General features: G+C 39.5%; 2 protein-coding genes across 3 annotated transcripts; one reads left to right on the top strand and one right to left on the bottom strand.

The window, feature by feature from the left end:
* Positions 1-4,699: 4,699 nt before the first annotated feature.
* On the bottom strand, positions 4,700-7,938 carry LOC115685086 (uncharacterized protein At5g01610-like). Of its 2 annotated transcripts, none has more exons than XM_056316805.1 (3): positions 7,474-7,938; positions 6,118-6,191; positions 4,700-5,273 (listed from the first exon to the last, which is right to left on the bottom strand). In XM_056316805.1, exons 1-3 carry the CDS (start codon positions 7,482-7,484, stop codon positions 4,903-4,905), a joined length of 456 nt encoding a protein of 151 aa, XP_056172780.1. In that variant the 5' UTR covers positions 7,485-7,938; the 3' UTR covers positions 4,700-4,902. The 2 variants fall into 2 exon arrangements, with proteins under 2 accessions (XP_056172780.1, XP_030465951.1); XM_030610091.2 differs by having other exon boundaries at positions 6,118-6,172; positions 7,474-7,934.
* Positions 7,939-22,283: 14,345 nt separating this feature from the next.
* LOC115685098 (abscisic acid receptor PYL4-like) lies at positions 22,284-23,482 on the top strand. Its single transcript, XM_030610105.2, has one exon. The coding sequence runs from the start codon at positions 22,439-22,441 to the stop codon at positions 23,123-23,125; it is 687 nt and encodes a 228-aa protein (XP_030465965.1). The 5' UTR covers positions 22,284-22,438; the 3' UTR covers positions 23,126-23,482.
* The last annotated feature ends 1,134 nt before the right edge of the window (positions 23,483-24,616 follow it).

The following is a 24,616-nucleotide window of genomic DNA, read 5'->3' as shown; positions in this document are numbered from 1 at the left end:
TTGGACTAGTCCTTTTTGTTCTCTTATGATTTGGTGTAGAAGTTTGTTTAGGCTTTATGCTTAGAATCTGTTACCTAGGTAATGCAATGCATTGTCGAGAATTGTTTTGTAGGAATGGATGAGGCACTTCCGATTATTTGGCCACAAAAATCTGCACGTGCCGATGCATGGACAACCCATTTTCTTCAGCTTTAGTATTTTCTTCAAGTGTCATGGAGGCATTTTGTGTTTCAAAAACAGGTAAGAGTAACAGAAGTTGGGGTATTATTCTCAAGAATTAGTAAGTTCATTGATTTTCTAGTGACTAGTAATTATGTCAAAGCTCTGCAGGATATCGTCAACCCATTTTGGAGTGTTCGTGTTGATGCTCATCTTAGAGTTTCGGTGACCCTTTCCTGCCATGGCATGTTTTTCATTTCTGGGCCGTCTATTCAATGATTTGGCATTTTTACTTGTTGAGTTATGAAATAGGAGCTTTACTAGGAAAAGCTTTGAAAGATTAGAAATATTTCTTTGGTTACTGAACTAAACTGGTACTCCAAGAACAATACTTAATGTTCGTTTCCGCGTCATTTCGTTCCGATGCAAATGGGACATCGCATGTCAAAAAACATCAGTGTCGTATCATCGGCTAGAACATGGAACCGACAACGAAATGTCTCGAACTTGGCAGGAGATAATCACGGTTTTGACACAGAAATAAACCAAGTCACAAAGAGAACAAATTTCGGTGGGAGAATAATAAGTTGGTTAGACGTCATTTTGGTTCAGATATCTTTCTTCTTCCAAATTTTAATTAGTGGCTTGCGTCTGACATAAAGACTTGGTTGAGTAAAAGAAATGAAACATGGTCGATGAGATGGTGAAAGAAACACAATTCGTTTATGATATCCTCAGCTGTTATGCTATCCGAAGATTAAATTCAGGGCAATCACACAAGTCCTTCAGCCGGGTAAAAACCACTCGAGCTGTGTGGGTTTCCTCGTCCCTGCAGGCCGAGTGAGATCTCGAGAGCACCCTGGTAGGAAATCAAACCGTGCATCCGATGCTTGTGAGAGCGATTCCCATGCCTGGATACACTAACATCCCGAGGGGGCATTTGTGGTCATTCATGGGATATTATGCATGACTTGCTATCTTTAATTGGTCATTCAATTTGATAATCTAACTCAAGCGTAAGCTTAGTGACAGTACCTCTGCATTTGTCTAATCATCTCTTGAGCTTACACTTCAAGTTGATCACGCCACTAGTGGACAACCCACAAGAGAGTCTGAGAAAAACTGGATGCACCCAAACACCAGTGAACTGAAAGAAAATCCAACCAACCGTTTGACCAGGGACCCATCACCTTTCGTTTTTCCAAAATTTCAAAAATATAGAATTGAGAATCTTTGGTTGAGAGAGAAGAGAAATCGGCAAAATTCCAAAGCAACTTTTTTTATGTTTGCCTGCTTAAAAATGTGTCATTGTTCCTAGTATGCTCTTTCTAATTCTCCACCACACACACACTTAAAAAATCTTGTACTGTTATTGTCCTAAGCCATTATCTTCTGGCAAGAGTTTGCTTAAAGGTCCCCACACTTCCTCACCCAGATCAATACAGTCCCTGAAAAGTGTCATGATAAGCTAAAGTAGTTGACACTGATGAGTCCTTGACTGATCTAGTGTGCAAAGAAATCCCCTCACCTAATAGTAGTTTCATTAAAAAAAAGTTATTTAAGGGTAGTTTGGTTTAGTTATGGCCGGGACCTACACAAGAAGTTAAAGTTTGGACATACCATGTACTTTTTTACTTGCGATAAACATATGATAAAAGGTGACTCGCTGTGTATGAATATATAAGCAACTTATCTCAAATGAAGTTTATTTCAATGAGCTAGAGCATTTGGTGCAATAAATTGGACCCTTGTGACTTTTCTAAATGATTATTGGATTAAGAGGACAAGCACTAGTGTCTCATTGCATTTTAATAATGTTTAGTTTATAAAAGAGGAATTTGATTGCATGGAGCGTCCTGTCCTGATCAGTGTTGTTTAGTGGCATGTCTGTTTAGGTTTGTTGTATAGCTTGTTTAGCATTGTTTTGTTGAGTGAAGTGAGGAGATGAGAGGCAGAGAAAGAGAAAAATGATTATAAAAGGAAGTGAATGAAAGTGAGAGTGTGAGTGAGTGAGGGAAAGCAAAATGAGGATGAACAGGTGGAGAAATTGGTCATGCTTCGGAAACTCACTTCTCTTCCAAACAAAGTCTGTGCTTCGCAACTTCACTTCATGCCACAGATACAAGGCCAAAGGTAACTTAAGAGCCTATTACACACGCACACACGCACACTACACAAGAAACAGGAGAGTTTTAGCTTTATGTTTGGATTGAGCATTGGGTTTAAACAATTTCTCTTCTGATTTGGGGTGACATGTACTGAAGGGAACATGAATGGCCTCATGATGCTTTACAAGGACATGGAGTCTTGTGAGGAATGTGGAGACATAAGAGTGATGTGGGAGATGATTCAGTCTACTCGTCCTCCTACTAGCATTCACAACACCAGGAGACGCTGGACTTGGAGATTCTGCTTCAGGCCAAAGGAGACAGACTGTAAGTCATAAAATGATGTTGGTCGATTAGATCAACTTTATACGCCCAGGAATTCGTTTTTGAAGCTAGCTTATATTCCACTACCTGTGGAGGCAAGACGGCTAGATCCTGTATTTTTGTTCCTGGGGCTCACATTTGTATAAATTTCTTGCCAATATAGACCATGATTACGATGAAAATGTTTTTGACCGCTTGAGTATCTGTGCAGATGATGGTAGTTGGTTCGAATTGGGGAAAATTGACCTGATTTCTGAGGTTGAATGAAATCAACAAGAGGCAGTCGGTAGCAAAGTCGATCTTCAAATAAACACATGACCTGAACCTAACAAGATGATCTGAAATAGCCAAATCTCAGGCAATATGGAAATACTCGTGTTTAATATACTAGACAATTACTGTATCTAATCCATTGCCTAAGAGCTTTGGGTCCACTATCCCATATACTAAAACTCGCATATGCCGAGGTACTTCCTCCAAAATTTCAGGGGCTTGACTTGAACATTCTCTGTGACAGTGACCACACGACGGGCAAACAGATTCATATCCCAACCAAGAAATGATCTACATGACTGATTCAGAAATGGGGAGGATTTGGTACAGGACTAGTCATTACATTCTCTTTTGAATATTAAGATCGTAAACCAAACTGTTTTATTGGTCTTGCATAAATGGATGAGAGCCACCAGTTGTAGTTAACAGATTGTACAACACGAACATGGATAAATTGCATGTATTTGAAACTAGGATGAATGCAGCCTCTAGAATGCTTCGGTAAGTTCCAAATACCTCCTGTGAAACCTTGAGCTTCCACACGTACATGGTGAGCAAAAGGCGGACGCCAAATAGCTTCCTCAGCCTTCAAACCACTGATACGAGTCTCTACAACCACTATGATATCAGTGGCAGCAAGCTTATCTAGATCCTTAACCACTCCCCGAAACTTAATTGTTTCCGGCATCCTGGCAATTCCAAACAAGCATACGCATGAGTAAAGTAAATAAGAATAGGTGGATTACCTTAACTGCATGGCCTGATCCTTGTCTCTGACGAAGAACTTTTATGTACATTACAGTTTTACGTAGTCGAGGTCAATAACCTTCACATGACTGGTCTCAATTGCTTCTCCTCTATTCAAAAGACTAGTTCATCAGACATATCCTTTCACTTTTAGCATTTGAGTCCCCCGCGGGGACTTCCATATCTTCAACTTCCTCTCTCTTGATCTCAGGAACCATAAGCGATTCTCTTCAAGATGGTCCACGAGGAGTACCCGAAAAACCTGATTCCTGTGCCGTAGCATCAGGAGCTTCCTCAGCCTCAGCCCCAACTTTGGCCCTCTTAAGTTGGCGACGAAGGCTAGTCGGCGGCGGCGCATAGGGGTGCGAAAAAGGGCGGGTCATTGTCAGACGGCATATTCAGCTTATTCCGACAGTATACTACATATGTCAGATTGATTAAGTTTCTTTGTCATCGGTTTTGATTTGATATTTCAATATAAGATGATAAAAGGAAAGAAAGATACTATATTCATGTGTTCTTTTGAAAATTTTCTTGCATGGTGATCATTTTAATGGTTTTAGATATTTATTATTTTAACCAATCTATTTTCATTGAGAATAAATAATTCTTTTACAAATTTCAAGAAGAAAACATATCAAAGTAATAATTATGTGAGGTGGAGTGGTAACCACATAATAGATAGAGTATTTTTTAAGCTTTATTGATAAGAAGTTATTTCTTGGACATGAAAAGGAAGAAAAAACAAAAGATTTAAAGCAAAGTGAAGTGACGTGGCCATCATCGGATGGGCCAGATGTCAACTCCCCATAAGGCCCGCCATGGAGCACCAAAATACCATAACAATATCAGATTAATTAAATTCTTACAAAGTTTCATAGAGATTAACTTGCTTGTTGATTTTAGTATAGTGCACCATTTGCAAAGAGCCTCGAGTCCTGCAACTGCTGGTGCAGCAAACTTCAATAGCAAAGCCAACCGGATCTACAGAGAAGCCAACTTTTCATAACATGCTGAAGTTGCATAACATCAGAAGCTACCAAGAACAACCAGTGAACCACTTCGACATTGACACATGATTACTAATATGAACAGCAAGTGAACTCCAGAAGCTATAGCTGCATCCAGATTACAAAGATATTATTAACTTTAACTTTTAGGAACAATTCGAATACTTATTACTTACATCAAGCAATCATAAAGTACACTGCGTGAGTGCACCGCGTGTTATGTCAGAAGCTCTATAATACAAGACCAAGTCGCCAAGATCTTCAACCAAATGGAAAAGACCTCAAAACTTATCAACAGTAAACCCAGTTCTAGTAACCTCATAAGCTTCTCTGCTTCTCGTTTTCCTCACACCGGCGGTGAAGTGAAGCTTCGACGCTTCAGATGAAATTGACGTCACCTTCACCCAAATCATCACCTTTGTCTTCATCCCTCCTATGTCCGCTAGCTTCCCTTTAGTCAAAATTCCAGTCACCGTGGTGGAAAGACGTAAAACGGAGGAGTCTCTGTAGCCTACTTCACAAACTGATGGTATGAAGACAGTGAGCTTTCCAGTCTCCTCATCGAACTCATAATTGGTAGCGTCACGAGGGAAGAGCCCTATTGGTAAATCATATTCCTTCAGAAGATCTGGCAATGGCTTTTGCATCTTTCCTGCAAACCGAAGCTATGAGTGAGGTTCATGCAAAAGAAATAAGTCTACCAAAAGGAACAACCCTCAACCTGATGTAAAATGCTCATTCTTTACAAGTTTTGTTTGCGAAGTGCATCTCAAAACTATTTAAGAACAGTAAAATATTGGAGAAGTGAATGCTCTTGGCACAGCCTATGATAATGAAATTAAGAAGACGTGTCTATCTCATCAACTCTTTTTATATATTGAAAGGCACCGCTCCAGTAAAGCAAGGGATGCAATACACAAAATCTCTAATGAAACAGAAAAAATCATGTTGTCTTTATAGTTATAGTACCACATTATATTTGTGTTCAGGTCAAATCAACCATGCCATCAGATTCATTGCAAGTGACCCATGGAAATAAGAGGCTTTCATATGGTTATCTTTTGGTGTGGCAATAGATGCCCAAGGAGATAACTGATAGCCGTGATATCACATTGAGGAACTCAACAAAGGTCGTCGACCCTTTAATCAGCGTTCAATTTTTTGCTGCTGGGGCATCAGCATATATTTGGACATTTATGAGGATCATTATTTTATTTTTGTAAAATTTATTAGGATCATACGAACCTTTACTAGGGGGAAAAATCAAAGTCAGGCTGCGCATTGGCAATGTGAAGAGAACTTTTGTTAAAGGAAAAAGACAATAAATTAGTACTATAAGGCCAACATTTCTCAGTGTACAAACAATATGCCAGGTTATGTTATGCAAAGAAGGCTCTCCAAATTTCAGAGAGCAGAGCTGGTGAGTAAGAGCATCATAACTTAATGATTAACACACAAGCAAATAGTGGTAAACAAGATCTGTGTTAAGAGCAAACCTTTCAGTTTGTTGACCAACCATTTAGTACCACTTTCGATGCTGCTTGACATCGACTGTTTTTCAAAGGAAAAACTGTTATCAGAAAAAAATATTTAAAAAACATGCATAATTGTATGCTAATGAACTTATGAACATGATGATGACAACAAGTTTAATTTCTTTTCTCCCCTGATTTCTACCACTAAGCGAGAGCAGATACCCACGTGTGTTTGAGCACGCGTGCAGGGTAAGAGAGAAACAGGTCTTGTACATTTTGTAGATTTTTATGCCAGTAAATTTAACTCCAACCAACAAAGGATTTTAAACGTCATAACTGATCTACAAAATCACATGCATATGCTGTCTGACACATGCTTGTCAAGACCTACCTTGACCTGAGAAAATAGGACTTCTTTTTCTCAAAATCATGTATTAAGCAAGCCAGGACACATATTAAGTAAAGACCCTCTAGTTTTTAACATGTGATTCTGTCTAAATGCATGAATAAAGACCTAACTTACAATTACACCTATTCAGGCCCTGATTGGCAAAGCCATCACTGTTCATTGGCGTCCACCATTACGACACTTAAAGGGCAGAGAAACTAATTACTGCACTTCAGAAACCCATAAAAATTCACCAAAATAAAAGACATGAGCAACTCAAAACCAATGAGCTTTCAGCTGCATCTGGACAAAACTTTATCAGTGCTTTTAACTACAGAAACACGTCTCAAACAAACCACACAATTTTCTCCTTCCTAATACTAGCATGGTTGGACAGAAAATCAATCGAGGAAACATTGGTGTTAGAGAGGTATAGCTTCGATGAACCTGCATGAAAGCAAAACTATAGCATCCATTTCCTTAAGGAATTGTTAGTTGCATGTTCATTCTCAATAATCAATATCATACTATCTGCAAATGGAGAATATTTAGCTAAAAAGAGAAAAAGTCTACCACCAGTGGATCATTTTATTGAGCAAAATACTTTAATCCATCTCTTCTCCGATTACAAGAACCAGATAAGCGATGTAAGAGAAAGGGCAAGAGATGCCAATCATACACAGATTGGTTTACGTCAGACTGATTCACAAGGTAGGTGACATGCAGACACAATGAAAAGATTCGACGATTATTGCTTTGTGCCATCCGTCACTCAAAGTCTGTATTAATCACAAGTAAGATCAGACAAAACACATAATGATATTGCCAAAATACAATCGCGACAGACAAGGATAACAAAACCCACAAAAGAAGCTATTTTCCAAACATGTCGATTTCGTCCAAAAAGAAGCAACTTCACCACCGGATCAACATGAACAGAAGCTACGAATTACAAAATCGAAAAGGGACAGAGAGACAGGGGTACTTACAGTGAAATCATCGCCGACGGAATCAATCTCCTTGTTAGCTTTCTGGCTGAACCAATACGAACCCACCTTGCTCATTATCTGATCCATCCCGACTTTCTCCTCCTCTCAAGAATCCGACCCTTTTGACGATTATGCCACAAGCTATCAGCTTCCGAGTTCCCTCAGCCCAAAATGATGAAACACGTCTCCCCCTCCTGATAATCCGACCCTTTTGACGATTATGCCACAAGCTATCAGCTTCCCAGTTCCCTCAGCCCAAAATGATCAAAGACGTCTCCCTCTCTCTCTCGCTCGCTCGCTCGCTCGCAAGGGGGCCCGAAGAACTTTCAGACGGAAGACCAGGAACGCAGAGGAGCCGTCGCGGTCTTCCATGCGACTACGGCGAAGCTTCGGACTTTTGCGGTCCCGGGTTCCGTTCTAGAAGAAATTTTCAAAGGGCGAGATCGGGTCAGGTGTGGACTGGAACAGGGACCGCCTTTGAAAACGAACGCAAAGAAGACGTGGGAGCCGCACGAGTTGCATGCGGTCGTCCTTTCATTCAAAGCTCATTATCATCGTAGATTTACATTTAAGAAACTTGCACGATCGCAGAATATAGAACTGAGAAGACTTTAAGATCTAACAATCCTAAATTGAAAAGCCATTCTTAAAATTTTGTTTCGGGTTCACAAAACTATGTAAGAATCTTGAGTTCCTTTAACATACTATGGATTATGGGGGTAAATGATTTATCAAATTTAAAGGTTTTCGAGTATGCTCGAAAGGTAAATCTTCGAAAGTTCCGAAAGCCTATAATCATCTATATTCGTTACACAATTTAAGGATTATGTAAGAAATAAGCATTAATACATACCGGTTTCAATACCGGATCCAAACCCTGTGTAGGGCTTTTAATGGCGTACCTAAAACCCGTCCCGTCGCCAAAAATCCCAAACTCGTTTACATTCCATTAGGGTTTGAATGGGTCAGTACTTGATTATAGCCATTACGCTGCTTCCCCTACTCTTGGCTTGCTTAACTTCACTCATAATATACTTCGTCAAGGAAGGTCATGCACCATCGAAGGCTCGATTTGCTCATTGATAAAAGTCGCGATTTTTGTTTAAGCTGGCCAGCGGGCCAATAATAAGTAGCCAAGCACGTTCATTGATTAGGTCTAGTCAATAACTATGATGACCTACCATAATCCTATCTAGAGGTGGCAAAATGGGTGCGAGGATCTCGCAAAGAGGTTTTCGATGTTAGGATTATGGTTCGTGATTCGAGAATTAGGGCTTGCTTGGTAATTTTTTAGAGGAAGACAATTTAGCATTTTCTGCCTCGTGGTTTTTATGCGGGAGATATTGGGATTCCCATTGATCAAACTTCATCAATTGATCGAGCCCATCCATTAACTATGCAAACAATAGGGAATTTCGGCCACAAATTAATCCAATGGGTCCAAGATGTCCAAGATGGGCGTTCTAGCACTTGAGGTGTGAATGCAAAATGATCGGCATGGTTGGAGGATGATTTACACGGTGACAGTCAAAATTCAAGTTCCCACGAGTTCTAATGTTTTATCATTCCTATGTCTTTAATATTTGGGTAGTTCCCATGTTTCCGAGTTCCTTTGTCTTTAATATTTGGGTAGTTCTCATGTCTTTAATGTTTGGACTAGTTTCTGCGTCTCATTTTCTCTATAAATAGAGGTGAATTCTCAAATGCATGAATTCAGATTTAAAATTGATAATACACAATAATTCCTCTCTAGTGAGCGAATTCCCTTTTGGTTGTTTATCCAATTTACTCTCGTGAGCTCAAGTTTTGTATCCTTGGTTGATGAATTATTCCTTTATACTTCGATGGTGAACTTCATCTATCATATCCTTACATTCATCCAAGCAAATCTCATATCACACTTTCCATTTAAAATCACTTCCAGCAAACACTTTTCCATACACATCCCAGAAAACGAATTTCCTAATCTCACAATCTCTATGACGCATCAGGTTTGGTGCTAGAATGGAAAATACAAACCCCACGAGAAGATGCTTTCGTGGCTTGGGGACTAACACTCCGTAGAGTTGAGCGGAATTCGAATCCCCACAAGCAGTCTTCATTTCTCTGTCTTATTTTATCAGTCTTTGAACATGGTGACGACGACTCCTCGACATCAGGTGCCCTCTTCCATCCTCAAAAGGTCAAGTGCCATCTTCTTCTCGGACAGTGTCCTCTTCCATCCTCAAAAGGTCAAGGTGCCATCTTCTTCTTGGACAGCGAAACGCGACCAGAGCCGAGAGCCCTCGCAATTGCAGCGAGCCAAACCTTCCGATCAAACCCACCAACCCTTCGACCCTTCTTCACATGCATGTTTGATCCTCCAAATCTCGTTTTATACGGCAGAAACATTGCGCGGGAATTCATGCCATTGCCAAAGTAGCTCAGCATTTGACAGACATGATGGGAATTGATTTCACCTGATTAGATTTCCAATCAGGCACACGTCAAGATGCCGTAAGTTTTCGAGTATTCCTCACATGACCAGGGAGCATCGCTTCTAAGCATCTCAATTGTTAGATTCAAGGCATAAGGCACGTAGGGCATAAAACATCCGTTCATTCAATGATTCAGACGCACTGAAAAGGAAAAACAGAAGTCCTAGAGCAAGAATTATTTCTTAACAGTGTTAGAAACTCCCTGTCCTCGCGTTCAGTCTGCTGAATACCAAAAAGAGTTTTAATGCAGAATCTTGAGTTCCGACCAGCCCAGTTCGTCATACGACCATGCCATGCAAGAATCATGGAACTGCATGCGCTCGCGTTCAGATTGGCCTCTAACATTCTCTTTCCCTTGGTCCTCTGGCATGCATCGTTTAAACATGTCGCATGTGCATATGCATCGTCAAGTTCGTCGTTTATTTGGGTAGGATAGGAACGATTGATACGACGCCATTCATGAGAATATTCGATTCGAGTACTTTCAAGTCTTCCAATCTTATCAGATGCCTCAGAGTCCTGTAGAGTGACTGAAGAAAAGATTACGTTATCAAAACTTAAAAAGAGACGAAAGAAGGAATCTTTTCCGGCAAAGATGCAAAACTTCGATGACTATTGGTATCTGAATGTATTTCTATTTGCTGATATTCGAGGACGCTCGCAAACCGTCTCGTCTAAGGATCCCTTTATTTGAAGGAAAATTATTTTTCAATATTAGTTTTCCAACTTTTTGATGTTTTGACGAAGAAAAATTAATTAATTTACGAAAAATGTTTTCCAATGATTGAAAATAGCGAGCTTAGATTGGGGAAAAATAACTTCATTTTCTAGCAAGAAGAAAATTACTTACCCTAGACTATCAAATAATGAAAACTAACCATTTTCTTTGATATTGATTTTCAAGAAATCAATATCAAAGAAATTTTCAGTGAAATAAAAGCACCATACGGTTCACTATGCTCAAATAGTTTTGGGCATGGCATCCGAAGCCACCCTATTTGGAAGCCCTGTAATTTAAAATGTTACCTGTTGTATTCCGATCAAGCTCTTAATCACTCAATAATTTCATAATATAAAATTGGACCCGGCTACCATAACGGTGCCGTAAGAATAAAATTCTGACGGTACAATACTAGCCACAATTTTTAATGGAGGAAACTTGCACACTGCTTCGTCTGGTTTAAGCTTTTTTTGACTTTCCATTGTTGCCTTTTTTTTCTTGGCTTAATTTAAGATTAGATGATTTAAAAAGGCGCAAGAAGGACCAATCTAAAAGGGAAACCCTCACCAATTCTAGTAAGTGAAATTTCTTGAATATAAAAAGAAAACAAATTGAATTAAATATAGCTAATTACAAGTAGAAAAATATTAAACTAACTAAAAGGAAATCATTAATGTCATTGTAAAGATCTATTAAAATTCAAAAAGGAAAAACACTTGAAATGTTGACATTATAACTAATAACAAATTCATTGTGCATTGAATGACTCCTCATTCTTTTCAATCAAATCAAATTGATATAGAGGGATTCTCCGATGACCTAAAATCAAGACTAGTGATATCAATTCTATATAAAACAGGTGAATTAAAGACAATATCAAAATACAAATAATAAATTAGTAGACGAAAAAATTACCCTGTGTATTTGAATCTCATAGATGAAGATGTGCAAGGACTTGAAACATTACAAGATCAATCTTAGAATAATGATGAAGCAGCCGAAAAGTCATTTTCTCTCCCTCTCTTGTCACCGTCTTCTTAAACCTTTGTTCAGAGAAAATATCCACTATTTTAAAAGTTGCAATGAATCCTTCATATGTTACTTATTGTTTGAATATTATAATTTGTTTCTTTAAATAAAATAGGAAAATATATTTCATCTTGTTTGAATATTATCATTTGTTTCTTTGAAAAAAATGAAAAAAAAAACTCTCATTATGTGCCTTTTTAAACTTGTGGAAATTCCACCAAGTCAGAGACAAAAAATGTGAAAGGCGGGGCAAGCTGGTATCCCACATTCCAACTTTAAAACTGGGGGCTAGCAATTGACCGTTCATTTTGTGAAAATAACGGGACCGTTCTCTACTCATTTCCCTATAAAATTTAGTTGTAAAGTGTTATGCTAAATTCTCATAACTTATTATGGAAAAGTAAATCATACATCGCTAGCGTAAAAAGAAGAAGAAGATAATACATACAAGCAGCTTTATCCATCCTTAATTTGAGGATTTCAAAGGTGAGGAGGAAGACTGACCCGCGGGCAGAGTGACACTGGGTTGGGAGCTTGAACCAGCCATTTGATGACCTTGAAGAGCAACTTAGAACGAGAAGGAAACAAAGTTGGAAGCAAAGAAACGATTACATCACTGTCCAACGGCCGGGTTATAGTCTACTAGATTTAGTGGTCAGTGTAAGGCTTCCTAGCCAATCGGCCCTTGACAAGTGTCAAGATAGCGTCGCCAAGTATATATAACATCGACAGATGCATCTCAAGTATTCGATGTGACGGTTACATCTTATTATCGGATAGGCTGATCTTGACAAGACACCACTTTAATATTATTTCATTAGAGAATGTACCGTTGTTACCACTATTTGTAACGTTAGACATGTATTGATCCCCAAAACGATATGAACGCAACTTGTGATGCCCTTTCACCACTTGTCATCTACAGAGCGTCACATGTTCGACACTATTGACAACCTATCAACAATAACACAAACAATAGCGTGAACACTCAGGTACTGGCTCTCTCCAATTTACTCTTTCTTTCTAGGAAAGCGTCTCTCCCCATCCTTCCATCAACCTTCTAAATTACCCTCATTTCCAATGTTAACTTAAGCATCGGAGGGCCAATCCGGGCACAAAACCCGGACACCCTCACCCGTTTGATCTGGTGTAGATCAATTCTTCAGTGGAGTTTCAGACCGAGTTCGTGATTCCCATATCAAGCTTCAACATCTAGAATATTGAGCAGTCAACTAACATGGCCACCATAAAAAATGCCAAAGCTATAATAATCCATGGGAGATCTCAAAAGCCTTTTTTCAATGGACAGAAACGGAGAAAATTTTACAGCACAAATCGGTGGTATATTTGTTAACAGGGCGGTGTTCAATCTCTGCTTGGCCTTTGCCTTTTCTCTTGTGGTCACTACGTTTTCAACATAGCCTATGGCCAGACCGCAAACTGGCTGACGAACAGGCAGTTCTGATCTTTCGTTCCATATGCATGAATGTGAATTTGATCGACAAGGTGTTTGATTTTTGGTTGCGATATAACATCCAAAATACATACAACAGTAGATCATCTAACAAGGACAGTAATAGAAAGCCATTTTTACACTGCCTATATGCAATATAATTCTCGAAGATTCGACTTTTAAGGATGTCATGACTATGCAAAATGACGGTGTTTTGGTAGCGGAGACTAGGAAAGAAGAGCGATCATTCTAAAAGTGGTCACTAAATTGGATAAACTAAGGGAGAACAAAGGGGAGAATTAGAAGCGATTTGCATTTTCTTGGCTCCATTTATTTCACGAAAAATGAATGATTTTAAAAATATTTTCTTAAAAATAATTGCTCGTATTGCTTGAAATAGTTAGTCAATAAAAATTATTTCATTATCGACAACAATTTGTGTCTAATCATTTTCATAAACGATGAAAATATTTTTCGTTCATTCGTTCATTTTTAGAAGCGATACAAGTGTTATTTTTATGAAATTTTTTTCCAAATCATCTATGTTCTGCAAAAAAAACACTCTCGGAGTAACTTTTTACTGTTCTTAAAACCCTAGAAATCCATTAGTATTGAGCAACTGGGAGAGGTGAGGTGACTAGTAAATACAATTTTCAATCTTTTATATTTATACACTTAATCTTATATTTAGTTCTATTTGCATAAAGGACACTTAAGTCAAATATAGTATATTCATTTCGCTTCTTTTCTCTTGTAATTAACATGTTGTAATCAAATCCCTCCCTCTTTTTTTTCTCTAAATAATAATTATTTAGATCTCTTCCTTTCTTTTCTATTCACCTCTATCAAATCTAATCTCTTATAAAGATAGAAAATAGTGCAAATTGGATTTTGTGGTTAAGAACGGAGTTTTGTCATCGAGCCACATCGTCCCAATCTTCACTCCCTTCTCAATACTCTATGGATTGATTAGAAGGAAAAAAAAAATAGTCATCTCACTTACTCAACCATTAAATGCGCATTGGACACAAATTTTCAGCATTGATTATGTAAGGTAATTTCAATGGAGTGTATGGTATAGACAACAAATCCATTTCATTTTATTATTTTGTAAATAAATGTACAGCTGCAACATTTGATGATAACATATAAGTAATACAAATCGTGTGGGGTCGTATATACAATTTTCTTGGTTATAAATTATACCATAGGTGAATTTATGTGCATACATGATTTCACCCCAAGCCAACGTGTACGCTTCAACTTAATATATTATAAGGAAACGGCAACATATTATATTATGAAGCTTGTTAGCTATGTTGATAACTATCACCAAAATAATGCAAGTTTTTCTGACCAAAAATAATAATAATAATGCAAGTCGTAATTAAAATCTAAACTTTCTTTTTATTCTACAAGCGTAGTTATGCAATTCAATTGTCACATATAAATTCAATTTTTGAAAATTAAATAACCATCTACATTAGTTACCTTTCCGAACAAAAGTATTGAATCAATTACTAAATACACTATCCCACAGAAAATCTTAATGTTTCAAATTGGACGAATTATAATATGGGAAAATTCCAAATCAGTACCTAAAGTGGGGCCAAATTCTCAAAAAAATGTCCAAAGTGGACATAGTGTCAAATAAGGGTCTGAAATACCAAATCAGTCTCAAATAGAGGCCCGAAGCGCCCAATTAATCTCAAATAAGGGTCTGAGTTAGCCGGCCAGTCAAATGCTCACCGGCCTGCGAGCACGTTACTGTTCCGGCGACTGGAAGAAGGATAATTTCGTCTTTTTCTTTTTTTCCTTTTTTTTTTATTTTCCTTTTCGTTTTCTGTTTTTTTTTTTCTCTTTTCCCTCCCTCGGCCGGCCATAGCCAAGGCCAGTGGAGGTTGCCAGCCTTAGGCGGAGGCTGCCTTCACCGAGGGTGGGCGAGGGAAACCCAGGGCCGCCCTCACCGGGGGCGGGCGAGGGTGACCCTCGCCAGATCCGGCGAGAGCAAGGTCGCCCTCGCTCGCCCCCGGCGAGGGCGGCCATCACCCGACGCCGGCGAGGGACACCCAGGGCTACCCTTGCCGAGGGCAGGCAAGGGAAACCCAGGGCCGCCCTCGCCCGACGCCGACGAGGGAAACCCAGGGCCGCCCTCGCCAGGGTCGGGCAAGGGACTCCGCCTGAGGCTGGCAACCTCCGCCAGCCCCGGCTATGGCCGGCGGAGGGAGGAAAAAGAGAAAAAAAAAACAGAAAAAGGAAAAAAGGAAAAAAAACGAAACTATCTTTCTTCCGGTCGCCGGAACAGTAACGTGCACGCAGGCTGGTGAGCATTTGACGGGCTGGCGAACTCAGACCCTATTTTGAGACTAATTGCGCACTTCGGGCCCTTATTTGAGACCGATTGGGTATTTCATGTCCTTATTTGATACTATGTCTACTTTGGATCTTTTTTTAGAATTTGACCCCACTTTCTGATTTGGAATTTTCCCTTATAATATTATGAGCCTACAGTTAGCAGCACATTGAAAAAATAAATTAATTTCAAAAAACCAAAGCTTTCATTGTCCACATATCATTACATAATAACAAATATTTAGAAAAGACTCCAAAACCGATTGCGCAGGCTATGATGAGACTTGACTTTTTCCCCTAATGTTTTTTTCTTCCCTGGTCAATATTTGTTTTCTCTTTGATCTTCGTTCTTATCCGGCTCAAGTGCTAGCTTTTTGACTTCCCACCCTTTTGAGTTGAAGAACTGCCATTCGGAAGAAGGAAATAGATTTCGCTTTTCACCTCAATTATTGAAGTGATAAAAATAATTAAATTTTACACCATACAAATTTAAATTTTCAAACAATCGGTACTAATATCAATAACTAGCATCGGCCCTCAAGGGTACCCTATGCTTTCCATTAGCCGTCCAATACATATGGTACCATCCCGGAACGCCCAGCCTAGTTGCAAATTCTTGTTTCCTTATCGACAATGTCATTTATAAACTATTTTTTTGTTAATTTGACTAAAATATATTTTATAAGTGCACCCGCACGCTCATGTGTATTGACGCAGAATTGCTCAAACTTTCTACATGTTTTTTGTTATTTTGTTACGTAAGAGATGATGTCAATGCTTTGTGCACTTGACCATAAATATGAGTGTGGTGGATGTATTCAAACCCAAGTGGGAGGAAGCAGCCGGCAAATGAGGAAGAAATGAAGAATCCAATAGGAGATGAGAGATGGTCTTTTGAACGATAATATATATGCAAGTGGGAGTATATGTACTGAAGAAAGGGTCACTTGAGAAGGGTGGAAGCATAGTTCAAAATATTTTCGGATCATATATGTCGAGATACATACACTTCAGTGTGTAACGATCATCCCGCATGATAAATTAGCACGACAATACCAGCTAGATAATTATCGGTGTTTATCTCTAACAGTTTCATGAGAGGAAAAAAAACCATATTATCGGAGAAAAAAAAGAGCAAGAGAATGTTATGTACGGTGTGTGTCCACATATACTATAATTTTGAAACTTGCACCGAAAAGGAGGTCAATCGATTCTTTGGAGAGATAACCTTGCGACAAAATTATCGCGAAAAAGCATTCATGCAACCACCAATCAATCGAATTACCGAAACACATCGACATGTCACTGTCGCGTGTTACTTTCTTCCTAAACAAAATTGGGGCTCACCACGCACGAGTCCCAAACCCCATATGGCTGTTGATTCATGTGCCAAACAAGAAGACAGGAGCAGCACAAGCGGATCACGTCGAGGCAGATAGAAAGACGAGGATGTAATTGGAGGAACATGGTGAAACGAAGAGAGGCCTGCTTTGGCATGGCGTGGGGGAGTAAACGCTGCTTTCAATCACTCAAATAGAAAAATTTCTCAATTGGGTCCTCTTGCTTCCCTAAGATGTATTTAGACTCAATTTATTTCGCAAAAAATGAATAGTTTGGAAAATATTTTTTGAAAAATAATCGTTTACGGAAATGAATGAACGAAAAATATTTTCATCGTTCACGGAATTTTTAAAATATAAATTGATATCGACGATGAAAATATTTTTCATTGACTAATTATTTCAAGTAATATAAGTGATCATTTTTTAGCAAATATTTATAAATCGTTCATTTTTCGCGAAACAAATTAAACTAGATTAGGCTTAAAAGCACTTTCATTATCCTTTCATCTTGTTTCCTCTTTCCTTCAGCAAGTTGAGAGCCCAATTATTTTGATGATTGATTTTTGGGAGTGCTCCATGTTGACTAAATTGACGCTAGTCAAAATGGAATGGACAATAATTGGCACATCCTTGTTGCAATAGACAATTGCATTTGATACTAGAGTAGCACCTCATGACGGAAGATCACAAAATCGATTTCGAGTTCAAGGTCATACCTAAAAGAAAGATATTCATTTTCAATACATCGAACACGGCGAACCCAGTGCTATGGAAAGAGGAAATGATCAAATTTCTTTATTTGAGTTTTTAACAGGTTTTTTCGAGCACTCGTTAATAATATCCTATAACATTTTAACTAAAGCTAATTTTATTCAGACAATTAAGTCATCAAATATTCTTTGGCAACTGAATATTTGAAGTGCTCCTTTTCACTACACAAATACACTTTTTTTTTCGGAGAGTTATCCAATAAATCCTAAACTTATTGTGCAAATGCCAATTCCGTCATAGATTTTCTTATTTTGTCAATTTAGTCTTAACCATTTATGCATAAATTTCAATGTAGTCATTCTAACCAATTTTCGCCGGAAATCACTCTGACGTGGTGATGTGCTACTTAAGATGGTTAACGATTTCCAGCAAAAACCAACTGGAAGGACTTCATCGAAATTTCACGCAAAGCTTTGTGATTAAATTGACAAAATTGAATAGTTTAAAATTGAATTGATATCCGTATAATAAATTTAGGATCGATTGGGTAATTTTCCCCTTTCCTTTCCCTTATATCACCTCTTAGTGCACTCGATACTAATGAATAAGCTATGCTAACTTTCCACAAAGATAGTGAGCCTTGTAATGCACGGAGTTGTGGGCTCTCTCATTTGAGAAGCGCCTCCCTATGTTCGCACAAGATTGCAAATAACAATCGGACTTGGGGGAGGTTTATCCGTTGATTATATTAATACGAGTCAATTGAACAAGTAGGTGTTTTATATTGGTCCCAAAGTCAATGGTCATGGAAGTTAAGCACAGTTAGTACTTAGTATTAGGATTTGATATAATTAATGTCATTAGTTACTAAACTTTGTTTAGACGAAAACTTCCAATAAGCTACTTACCAAACCTCTCGACACTCTTTATGACCACGTACAGTGTTCCGTGGGAGAATCGAAGAGCCTTTATTCTGCTGTCCCCGAAACATATGAGAGAGCACGACAAAAAATAATGAAAGTAGGTGATCCAACATGTAATAAACATTGTATGAAACAATGCTTTGTAAGAATGCGAGGCATTGACTTGGGGGATGCCAAAGGTTGGAAATTTAGGTATCAACAAAACAATTATTAATTTACAAAAAGATCAAGTTACAAATTTTTTTTTTGGTCGACATCAAGTTGCAATGGAGGTAGTGCAATCGTTCAGAGCGGATGATTAAGATCGATCGACAATTATTTTTTTTTCCCCAATGATCAAGGTCGAGCCATGGACCACTTGTCGCTTTTTTTTTTTTTATTTTTTTCCTATTTAATAGCAATTATTATTCTATTTTCCAACTTGAGATTTAATGCTCTTAAACAATAGAAATTGAGAGGGCCGCCCTTTATTTTCAATTTTGAAATGAAACCGGGACCATCTCCTCATGAGCAAAGTGCCATGCCCCTATGTCTGAGGGTCCCTTCTCTTCTTTATTTTTATTTTTTATTTTACCTTTGTACAGCATTAAAGACTACGACTAAATGCACACAGCTCAAGCTTAATTTGAAAAAAAAAATAATCGTGAAAATCTGCCACAGAAGTAGAAGAGATCAGGCCATGACCAATTTATTTATACTTTCTTCAATGAGCAAGCTGGTACTAGATTACCAGCTACCATTACCGTATAGACTAGTTTTCGAAAATTATCGAATTATTCTTGCCGTACTTTCTTTTATTCTTAAATGTATAGGAATACGGTTGTCGCATTTATCTTGCTCAGTTGCACCACGAGTCGTGAATAAAAATCGCTTATATGAGAAGTATTTTTCATTTCACAATAAGGAATCTGATCTAAACCCCTTCTTGAATGGACGAGGACTAGAACTCAGGACCATTTTGAGATGTTTATATTGAGTCGTGCAGGTTGAATTGCAACGGTTCATGTATGACATATAAGGTAATGGCCCCACTAGATAAATATGGGAAATTACTAAAAAAGTCATAAATCTATTGCACTTACATCAATTCAGCCGTAGACTTTTTAATTTGACCAATTTAGTTATAAATCTATTGTACTTGAGCCAATTTAATTCTAAACTTTTCAATTTTGCCAATTGAGTCCTAAATCTTTTGACATTTCGCTATTTGACAATTTGCGAAGTTAGTTCTTCCGGCTAATTTTGGTCAAAAATCGCTAATGTGACAGTCCAGTCAGTCAGTTGTCCTAGGTGGAACGACTGACATCGACGTAGACGATTTTTGCTTCTTTTCTTTTTTTGAAAATTTTGAGTTATTTTCCTTATTTTCTTTTTTTTTTCCTTATTTCCCTCCCCTGGTCACCGGTGAGGACAAGGGCCAGGATGCCCTCGCTGGTGGTCGGTGATCTATGTCAGTCATTGCTGAGGCTTGCGATTGGCAAAGGGAAATGAGGATAAAAGAAACAAGAGAAAGGAAAAAAAAAGGAAAGAACAAAAAAGGAAAATTATTAAGAATTTTTTTTTAAAATTACAAAAATTATCAACGTGAGCGTCGGCCGTACCATGTATGACGACCGATGTTGACCACCACATCAGCGATTTTCAATCAAAATTAGTCGGAAGAACTAAATTGTCAAATCGTCAAAAGGTTTTAGACTCATTTGGCACAGTTGAAAAGTTTAGAAGTAAATTGGCAAATAGTCAAAATATTTAAGATTAAATTGGACAAATTAAAAGGTTTAGAACTGAATTGGCATAAGTGCAATAGATTTAGAATTTCTTTGGTAATTTGCCCTGGATAAATAATAAAGAGAATAATTAATTTCTTGAGACAAACCATTGGGTGTTCCTCTCTTTCTTGGAGAAGAATCTATTTCAAACGCGTTGAACTCTAACAGCCTCTTGCCCAATCCCGTGGCTTTTGGAACACCTTTAGTAAACTTACAGTCAACTTTCAAGAAAAGAACTTTAGAATCACTCTTTCATGGCATTTCCTTTTGGATTTTCTAACAAGAAGGGGTTGCTCTTGTTAAAGTGTGTTTCCATTTCATGTCGATCAAGAAACGTTTCGGATTGGAGCCGGACTACGGCGTTTTCGAGGCGTGCTTGAACCAGGAGTATAGGGCTAGGAACTTGGGAAAGCCTGGGCCGCCGGCCGCCGCCCAATAGCCCATTCTAGGTATTGGGTCGGCGCTCGACTAGACACCCATAAAGACCTCTTGATTCTGCCCATGTAGCGGGCGCCTGAAGGCAATTTGATTAAGGGAAACTTGGGATAAAAAGCTTATTTTTGACCTAGTTTCATAAGTTATAATGGAGCAACCAAGATAAGAGTTAAGGTTATCTCTCTTTGAGTTTTCTAAGTGAGTGACATGTGAAAAATTGTGAAATGACACATATGAGTGTTTTTGATGTAATCAATAGGAAGAGTTCAAATTAGGATACATAATGGAGTTGTGGGACATTGACTGCTTTGTGGCATGTACCAATGCTGAGAAAGAACTTTATCTGGCCGTGTGCTCTTGATAGGGCTGGATACAAGATCTCCCCTGAGGGTGGAGTTTTGGATACTCTCAAGGTGCACAGACTATGACACGAGGCGAGATAGAGTGCGAGTTACATCTCTTCTAAGCAACGAAAATAATTGGCTCGTCTACAAGATTCTCTAAGGTTTCAGATCAAGACACAACGTAGTGATTGCACATGAGACTTATACACATGAGTGAGAGGGAGATAATGATTCTGAGTCTGAGGGGTCTATTAGAAGGTCACTGGATCGAGAAGCTGAATTTCTGTGAAGACGGTGACAATGATAGTCGGGGGAGATTGAAGTTTGATACGATAGTTCAAAGGACCATGGAGATTGTAGGCTGCTTTAATTTAGATTTATGGTGACCCTTTCAGTTTTCATCCAAGGGTGGTGGTTGATATGTGCTGTCATATTTTTTTATGATGTTTCGAGAAATGTCTAGATTTAGCACAAGAGCTCATTTACTTGGTTAGTTCAAGTCATGGAAGGCAATATTCGAAGAACATACCGGAAGGAAGATCATGTACCTAATAATTGACAAAGGGTTGAAACTCTGTTATAATAAACTTAGCTAATTTTGCGCAGAGAAATGAATAGTGAAACATTGCACTATTACCGACACACCATAGCTAAACGGAGTCGCAAAACTCAGGAACAAAATATAACTCAGAGGACATCATTTTTACTCCGGATTAGATGAGGATTTTTAAGCCGAGGCAGAGAAAATTGCCTGTTGGTTAGTGAACATATATGACCATCAACAGATAAGCCTTACAAGAAAAAGAGAAGTGACAATAAAAACTAGCGTCACAATCTATATGGATTAAAAAGAATCGCCCTCTTGCATCGTATTCGCGCGGAAAAAAATATTTTTGATAACTATCAAACAGCGAACGTGGCATAGACGACCATCACATTGCTCGCATGATATGCATTCAAACCAACTTCTTCCATGTCTAAATTTGAATCTCCTGCTTTTCACAAATCGTATATCGGTCATATAAAGCATTCTCGCATTTGTTATCTCCCTCTTGCATTACCTCTCATTAATCCCTTTGGTCACCTCCTCTCTCTCTCTCTCTCTCTCTCTCTCTCTGTGTCAACATCACCCACTTGGGAAGAAAGAACAAACGCAGCCACCTCTGAGGCAGTTGGAAAGTGACCCTCTCTCTCACACGCGCACACACTTCTATTCACATGTATATATATACACACAAGTAGCCTACAAAAAGTATGCCTATTTTACCCACCAACCTTACAAATTCATTCATCAACCTCTCTGAAAGTTCCAAAACCAATCTCTCTCTCTCGCCACCACCATCACCACCACCCCCTCTCTAACAGAAGTTGAAGAAGCAACCATTTTGGTTTCCCCTATCCTGAAATCATGCCCTCCAACGCCCCTCCATCCTCCGTCCTCCTCCACCGAATCAACCCGGACCCTACCCAGGCCGTGGCCGCCGCCACGACGGCCACCATGTGCCACGACTACCCGGAGCGCACGCCCCTCGCGTGCCCCGTCCCCGAGGCGGCCGCCCTCCACCACACCTACGCCGTCGGCCCCAACCAGTGCTGCTCCGCCGTGGTGCAGCGCATCGACGCCCCGCTCCCCACCGTCTGGTCCTTCGTCCGCCGCTTCGACAACCCCCAGGCCTACAAGCACTTCGTCAAGAGCTGCCACGTCCTCGCCGGCGACGGCGGCGTCGGCACCCTCCGCGAGATCCGCGTCGTCTCCGGCCTCCCCGCCGACAACAGCACCGAGCGCCTCGAGATCCTCGACGACGAGCGCCACGTCATCAGCTTCAGCGTCGTCGGCGGCGAGCACCGCCTCGCCAACTACAGGTCCGTCACCACGCTCCACACCGCTGGCGACGGCGAAGGCGACGGCGAAGGCACCGTCGTCGTCCAGTCGTACGTCGTCGACGTCCCTCCCGGCAACACCAAGGAAGAGACCTGCGTCTTCGCGGACACCATCGTCCGCTGCAACCTCCAGTCCCTCTCTCAGATCTCACAGAACTTGGCCAAGAACATCAACGACGACAATAACAAGAACAACACACCCTTCTCTTCGTGAGCGATCGATTGTTTCGCATCCGTTCTTGATTCTTGTGATTTTTTGACCTTTTCCTTTATATTTTTCTCTCTCTTTTCGATTTATTATTTAGTTATTATAAACGTGTTCTTCGAGTGTTCCGGACTCCCTGTTGATACGCCCGTGGTTTTTTGTGAGTAGCCGATGTGTGTGTGTTGCCCGTCGCCGATCAAGAAACGTTTCGCTCCAATCCAAGTCTGGTTCTATATTATTATTACTAAAATTACTTGCACTTGGTCTTTTAGGGTTTGTCTAGTCTTGATCTGAATTATTTTTTTTTTTTCACCCTTTTCTGTGAATTTTTATCAATAACAGCAATGACATACTGCATTTCTGGAATTTTTTTTTCCTTTTTTCTTTGTTTTCTATAATTGCATGCAATGCCATTTAGGAGAGCTTTCTCTTATTTTTTTCGTTGGTACTTTTATTGTCGTTTAAAGTGGGGATCCCATGAGAGGAAGCGAGCGAATGTAGGACTGGATTGCTATTTTTTGTAAAATTTTGGGGGTTAAAAAAAGAAGAAAGAAGAAACGACCACGCGAAAAGGTGGACATGCCGTGCTCTGAACTTCCAGAATTTAAGCCGGATTGCCTTCCTGTGGGCAAGAAAGCAGATATTATTTTACAAAACCAACCCCAATATAAATGGCTTTTTTTTTTGCAATTTCTTCTCGTTAAATGAACAGATGGGTTCATCAGAAATAATTTGATAACAGCAAATGGGATGATTTTCTTTCATTTTTTTTTGCTTAAATTGATGAATGTATTTTCGGGTGCAGTGTCTTTCCGAGGAAGGACAAGTTGGGGGTGTGTAATTGAAAAGAAAAACATTGAGAAATAAGAGGTGATGGGAATCCAACAGCTAGCTCAGAGCAGAGGCGCAACTTGCTTGGGTCTCTTTTGTGTGATTAATCAATCCAGCTTTGCAAGTGGCTGTTTTTTTTTTTTTTTTTTTTGTTGCTAGAATTGCAAGTGGCTGTTTTAAAGTGGAGAAAAAGGGTATACCCCTTGCAAGTTGCACCTTGTTTTCTTCTGCTTCCCTCTCTCTCTCTCTCTCCTCTATATGTGGTGAAGGAAGGTGGTGCGAGGAAGGAAGGTGGGAACGAGTGTATGTGGGTTTGAATTGAATATTGAATAAAAGGGGAAAGATCGCGCAAGTTGCAGACAAGTTGGCGAGGGAGAAGAAGGGGGAGCTTTGGCTTTTGAATGATACCCTCGTGTACTATTTCTGGCCCCCCCTCTTGAATGCCTTCACGCCACCCTCCTATTCCCCTCCTCCCTCCTCCTCCTATAAGAAGAGGGAGGGAAGAAAAAGAGAAACAGCAGTCACGTGTACTTCCTTTGACCGGATACGGGGGGGGACTACCGTTTCCGTTTTCCACGAGGTCGCGAGTTCGGATCTTGTCATCGGCGAACCTCTTACTGGAGACCGATCAACAATGCCCATGAGGCTGCGACGAGGAGTTTTGCGCGT

Source organism: Syzygium oleosum, unplaced genomic scaffold (assembly GCF_021117445.2).
Source record: "Syzygium oleosum isolate NSW1041296 unplaced genomic scaffold, Sole_v2.1 Sole_v2.12, whole genome shotgun sequence".
In the NCBI taxonomy this organism is placed as follows: Eukaryota; Viridiplantae; Streptophyta; class Magnoliopsida; order Myrtales; family Myrtaceae; genus Syzygium; species Syzygium oleosum.
The sequence above is the reverse complement of the archived record's forward strand: the minus strand, read 5'-3'. Positions and strand labels throughout refer to the sequence as shown.

What these genes read in the sequence shown, in the direction of transcription:
- LOC115685086 (XM_030610091.2), bottom strand. Translation starts at nt 7,560, where the DNA reads ATGGATCAGATAATGAGCAAGGTGGGTTCGTATTGGTTCAGCCAGAAA. An exon ending in CCGTCGGCGATGATTTCACT is followed by an intron (nt 6,173 to 7,473) that starts GTAAGTACCCCT and finishes TTTGAAAAACAG; the next exon opens with TCGATGTCAAGCAGCATCGA. An exon ending in GTTGGTCAACAAACTGAAAG is followed by an intron (nt 5,274 to 6,117) that starts GTTTGCTCTTAA and finishes TTCGGTTTGCAG; the next exon opens with GAAAGATGCAAAAGCCATTG.
- LOC115685098 (XM_030610105.2), top strand. Translation starts at nt 22,439, where the DNA reads ATGCCCTCCAACGCCCCTCCATCCTCCGTCCTCCTCCACCGAATCAAC.